The 6000-nt window shown below is 41.5% G+C and overlaps 1 protein-coding gene across 10 annotated transcripts in view; it reads left to right on the top strand.

Moving 5' to 3' along the window:
• The first annotated feature begins 409 nt into the window (after positions 1 to 409).
• Positions 410 to 6000, top strand: part of ECT2 (epithelial cell transforming 2) — a 59291-nt gene continuing 53700 nt past the window's right edge. For 3 of the 10 annotated variants that reach the window (XM_061415626.1, XM_061415608.1, XM_061415575.1), the window contains exons 1-2: positions 420 to 605; positions 5387 to 5538. In XM_061415626.1, coding sequence (XP_061271610.1) covers positions 5409 to 5538 — 130 coding nt within the window. In that variant the 5' untranslated portion in view covers positions 420 to 605; positions 5387 to 5408. Of the gene's footprint in view, positions 606 to 5386; positions 5539 to 6000 lie in introns of all 10 variants that reach the window. The other 7 variants (XM_061415566.1, XM_061415556.1, XM_061415586.1 and 4 more) reach the window with 7 other exon arrangements.

Here is a 6000-nt window from a genome sequence, read left to right as displayed (position 1 = left end):
ACCAAACTCTAAACCCCTTAACCCACGTTTAAATTCCTGAAACCGGAAGCATACAGGCAGAAAAATCTCACAACTCACAGGAACCACTGAAGAAAAATTCATCTGTCAAGGCGCAGATTACATTTAAGGGATCTGGAAGAGCGTAATCCATTAAAAAAAAAAAAAAAGCTGAGGGGACAGAAGATCCACTCAACCTCTCCCTAGGAAACGGGATGTTTACTGAGTAAACAAGCGGTAGCCTCAGACACACCTGCTAATCACTCCCACAGAAACCCAGGAGCCTCTATCGCCACCTACCGGTCGCATCCCGGCGCTTCTCTACAAATTTGTGACGTTCTGACGTCGAAGCCGTTGGGTTTATTTGAAACACACGCTCGACCAATCCGTCAGCGTCTGCGGGGAGGTGCGCAGCGGCCAATCACCGCCCCTCTGGAGACTCCAGCAAATGGGAAGGAGGTTGACATCACGCGCCAATCGGCATGACTTTTAGAGAGAGTGACTCACTTTTTGAATTGGCTGTGGCCGCGGCCGGCGAGGAATGGCGGTAACGGTGAGAAGGACCTGTGCTTGAAAAGGTGGAACTTCCAGGGCGTCCTTTGAGAGTGGTGAGGGCTCTGTGGGTGCGCGTGGCGGAGGTGGGAGTGGGCCGGCGTCCCCAGAGCAGTGGGCCGCTGTGCTTGTGTCCCACGGCCCCGCCCCGGTGACCGCGAATTCCGGAGCACCCAGCCCTGGCTTCCCGGCTCTGGAAACCACCCCGCCGTCTTCCCAACAGCGGGGCCTAGTTGCGGAGTGGGAACTGGAGGTCATCTTGGCTGCTATGCTTCGTCATCGCTTGCCGGGTTGGATATTTTTTCCGAAAGAGTTTCTGGGCAAAGGGGGGAGTTGTCGGAAAGGGGGCCTTGGCAAGCCACAATGGGCTCTGCGGATCTGGGGCCGGCAGCTGTGGCCTTTGGGGGCTTATCTCAGATTACTTAGTGGTTTCACTCTTGGATTCTTCCTGGCATCTTTAGTTTTTAGTATTTAATGTAAAATGCCAGCCCTTTCCGGCGCTCCACCCCGCGTACAGTTGGTTATGGCGTGCTGCGATTCATGGGGTCGCAAAGAGTCGGACGCGACTGAACTGAACTGTACTGAAAGGGTTAAAAGCGCAGCCTCTGAAATCGGCTCGGAATTGAGTGTTTTGCCACCAACAGTATGCCCTGGGGGAAGTTTATCTCTCTGTTCTAGGTTTCTTTATCTGTAAAATGAGCATAATAGTACCTGCCCTTTAGGATTGTTGCAAAGATTAAATGAATGCAAGTAAAAGGTATAGAACAGTGCCACAAATTGGTTAAATAAAAGTTATTTTTTAATGACAGTATTACGTAACGTGAACAGTGTTATTGTCAATAACACCACCAACATGTCCAGTATGGCATTTAGCTCCTCCACCCTGAAAAATGATTGCCTAAAAAAATAAAAGGCTACTTGTTTAAATGACAAATTTTATCTTTGTTATGGAAAGAGGCATATGTTATATTTAGTTAGAAACTCCTTGAGTATGTTCTCAGATTAAAAGTAATCTGTATGGGTTTATTAACACTGATTTTTTGTGTGTGTTTATCTTAAAAGCTTACAGAATACATGAATATGAAAAAATTATTAGTGCTTTTCAGTTTGTAATCAGACTGTTGATACATGGTAACTTTAGCATGCATCTTTTTTCTAAATGTTAAAGCTGTTTTCCACTGTTTCCCCATCTATTTCCCATGAAGTGATCAGACTAGATGCCATGATCTTAGTTTCCTGAATGTTGAACTTTAAGCCAACTTTTTCACTCTCTTTCACTTTCAAGAGGCCTTTTAGTTCTTCTTCACCTTCTGCCATAAGGGTGGTGTCATCTGCATATCTGAGGTTATTGATATTTCTCCCGGCAATCTTGATTCCATCCTGTGCTTCATCCAGCCCAGCATTTCTCATGATGTACTCTGCATAGAAGTTAAATAAGCAGGGTGACAATGTACAGCCTTGACATACTCCTTTCCCAGTTTGGAACCAGTCTGTTCTGTGCCTAGTTCTAACTGTTGCTTCCTGACCTGCATACAGGTTTCTCAAGAGGCAGATCAGGTGGTCTGGTATTCCCATCTCTTTAAGAATTTTCCACAGGTTATTGTGATCCACACAGTCAAAAGTTTTGGCATAGTTACTTCATGGCAAATAGATGGGGAAACAGTGGAAACAGGACTCAATGGACATGGGTTTGGGTGGACTCCAGGAGTTGGTGATGGACAGGGAGGCCTGGCGTGCCATGGTTCATGGGATTGCAAAGAGTTGACCACAACTGAGTGACTGAACTGACTGAAAGCTGTTTTGGCTGACTTTATTTTTCTGGGCTCCAAAATCACTGCAGATGGTGATTGCAGCCATGAAATTAAAAGACGTTTACTCCTCTCAAGGAAAGTTATGACTAACCTAGACAGAATATTAAAAACCAGAGACATCACTTTGTCAACAAAGGTCTATCTAGTCAAGGCTATGGTTTTTCCAGTGGTCATGTATGGATGTAAGAGTTGGACTGTGAAGAAAGCTGAGCGCCGAAGAATTGATGCTTTTAAACTGTGGTGTTGGAGAAGACTCTTGAGAGTCCCTTGGACTGCAAGGGGATCTAACCAGTCCATCCTAAAGGAGATCAGTCCTGGGTGTTCATTGGAAGGACTGATGCTGAAGCTGAAACTCCAATATTTTGGCCACCTGATGCAAAGAGCTGACTCATTGGAAAAGACCCTGATGCTGGAAAAGATTGAGGGCAGGAGGAGAAGGGAACAACAGAGGATGAGATGATTGGATGGCATCACCGACTCAATGGACACGGGTTTGGGTGGACTCCGGGAGTTGGTGATGGACAGGGAGGCCTGGCGTGCCGTGGTTCATGGGGTTGCAAAGAGTCGGGCACGACTGAGCGACTGAACTGACCGAAACCTGTTTTGGCAATAAACTGATCATATATAGTATCATCAGAGACAGTTTTACTTTGTAGTTACTTCCCTGTTAAAGAGTCGGACATGACTGAGCGACTGAACCGAACTGAAACAGAGAGGCATAAGTGAAAAAATGTGAACTCATGGTATTTTTGATTTATTAAAGACTCTCTCTTACGTTCCTTAAAGCAGCAATCATCTCTTGATTTTTCTTTCTTTTTAAAAAATTTTATTTTTGTTTGCGCTGGATCTTTCTTACTGCATGTGGTCTTTCTCTAGTTGCGGTGAGCCATCTGGGGCTACTCTCTTCATTCTTGTGGTGCACTGGCTTCTCTTTGCGGTGGCTTCTGTTGTCAAGCACAGAAATTCAGTAGTTGGGCCCTGGCTTCGGTAGTTGCAGCATATAGGTTAGTAGTTTTGGTGGATTTTTCTTTTTAACATCCTTTTAAGGGGACTTGAAATGAAAGCCTGTTTAGAGCCTTTCTTTTTCACTAGAAACATTTAAGTGTGAGAGACTTAACAGAAAAATAAGGGCTGGATAGAGTTTATTATTGATTCTAAGACTCTTACTAACAACTATTGGAGCTCTCCTTTGGGGAGCCTTTAAATAATGATTGATGTGGATGTATGGTAAAACAATGAGAAATGTTCACATTGTGAATATTATCAGTTCAGTTCAGTTACGCAGTCATGTCTGACTCTTTGCAACACCATGGACTGTAGCTTGCCAGGCCTCCCTGTCCATCACCAACTCCTGGCGTTTACTCAATCTCATGTCCATTGAGTCAGTGACGCCATCCAACCATCTCATCCTTTGTTGTCCCCTTCTGCTTTCAGTGTTTCCCTGCATCATGAGAATGAATAATTGTCACTCATGTAAAGACATCATCTATTAAGTTTATCACAATTGGATTTGAGTTGTACTGTTAAACCTTTTCCTGGTGTGGAAACTGAGGCTTAACCTACTAAGTGCAGAGTTGAGACTGGAAGCTGAGTTGCTTGACTCTGAAGCAACTAATATAAGTTAGTGCACTTAATAATCAGGCTTAAGTCTATTACTAGTGTGAACCTTGTCACACTATTTGATATCACTTTGCAGAAATGAGGCTAATAATACTTTAAACATTACTTTGTTAAAAATGTACTGAAAGCTATTTGTATGTTTTATTATTCTGAAAATGTAGGAAAGGGTAAATCAGATCAGGTATGCACCTTTAGGTAAGATGGGGCCTCTTCTTTGTATTTGCCCAGTATTGTGGAAATTTACCTCAAGATAATAAACTTACATTAAAAACTCCAGTTTGAATGGATAAAAGTCTATTCAGCTTTTTCTTTATTCCCTGTTTGCTTAACGTTTCAACTCTTTAAGTCCTGGAAATTTAAAAAAGATTTTCTTTCATAGTCCAGGATCATAATGACACTTGTTAATTGTCTTGTGAAATCTTTTAGAGGATAAACTTTTGTAAAGTAGTATGAAAATACAGAGAAGGGAGCAGTCCAGTTATACATGAGAAGTTTGGAGAAATCTACAGAGGATAAGTCAAGTGGTGTGATGTGTTGAAAGACATGCTGGGTGGAGAATTGAGCCCTGTTAAATGCAAGTAGATGTGGAGTAAGTTGTTTGCAAAAATCTGGGAAATCCTTTGTGGCTGGAGCAGTACAGCCCATGTGGACTTGGGGAAATAGAAGAGGTGAGGTTAAATAGGTGGACTAGGATGAAAGTGTAAACTGGATGGTGAATTTGAACTTGATTGTCTAAGGAGCCCTTCTCATGTAAGTTTAAAGCAAGGAAGTAACATGGTCACATTTCTTTTTAGAACCATACCCTGAAAACCATGTGGATCGTGACCTTTGAAGAAACTGGTGATAGAGACAGTTGTCTGGAACTGTTGTTTTTCACCAAGTGAGCATTATGGCATTGGCCACAAAAAGACCCGCTGGATCCCAGAGATACAGAGATGCTTGAGGGATTGATAGCAATTTAGGGGAGGGCAAATGAGGTAGATGAAAGAGTAAAGATGGATCAGGTTTTTGACTGGAATTATTTAGGAGATGATGGTGACATGATAAAATAGGAAAAGAAATAGTTTGGATGAGGGCAAAGGTATGGATGGGGAGGTAGCATAGTATTTATGGGTACATTTTGAGTACTTTTTGACTGTCTGGTAATATCCTGTACTTTGTACTTTATACAGATAATGTACTTTTGGTACATTGTTATTTTACTGTATCTCTATGAGTCAGGTAAGAGTATCTTTATTTTACAGATAAAGAGCAAACTGAGCTTCAGAGAAGTTGAGTGACTTCCTTTGGTTCAGTATTTTTAAAAATTGGGTAATGATATTTCTTGTAAGTTGTAGGTATTAATGCTTGTTTTTGCCTAACAATTATGTTCGTTTTTTGTAATTTTATTTAAATTGTTTTTTCAGCCATCATAGAAGAGAACAAACAATGGCTGATGATAGTGCATTAGCATCCACTACTGGCAGTACAAGCTTGGCAGACTCTTCCATTTTTGATTCTAAAGTTGCCGAAACTTCTAAGGAAAACTTATTTATTAGATCTACTTCATGTGTTGAAGGTAAACATGTTATCTGCTTTAAAATGACAAATCACTCTTTTAATCCTAAACTTACTGACTAGCGATTTTCTTATGATTTGACTGTAATATTGTTAAGTTAGGGTACAGGCATTCAGTAAAAATTTGTTAACAAAAACCCATTGCACTAGATTTTTTTATTCTTGTTTGGCATTTCCCAACTTTAAAGGAGAAGGTGTCTTGTTGTTGGATGTTGCTTTTGCTGTATGTGAGGGCAATCTAGCTGTAATATTGTTAGCTACAATATATTCAGTTAGGACTGGTCAGGTGAAGAGCCACTTCTTCCCTTTCCACTGTGTAAACGTATCTTTCCTAAAGTTGTGTGCACTATTTCAGAGGATGACTCTGCCAATTGGTGAATGCTTTCTTTGGTTATGAAGAGTACTGATGTTTGAATACTTTGTTTATAATACAGTGTGTTTCTCTTCTGAAATGATACCTGAT

Source organism: Bos javanicus, chromosome 1 (assembly GCF_032452875.1).
Source record: "Bos javanicus breed banteng chromosome 1, ARS-OSU_banteng_1.0, whole genome shotgun sequence".
In the NCBI taxonomy this organism is placed as follows: Eukaryota; Metazoa; Chordata; class Mammalia; order Artiodactyla; family Bovidae; genus Bos; species Bos javanicus.
The sequence above is the reverse complement of the archived record's forward strand: the minus strand, read 5'-3'. Positions and strand labels throughout refer to the sequence as shown.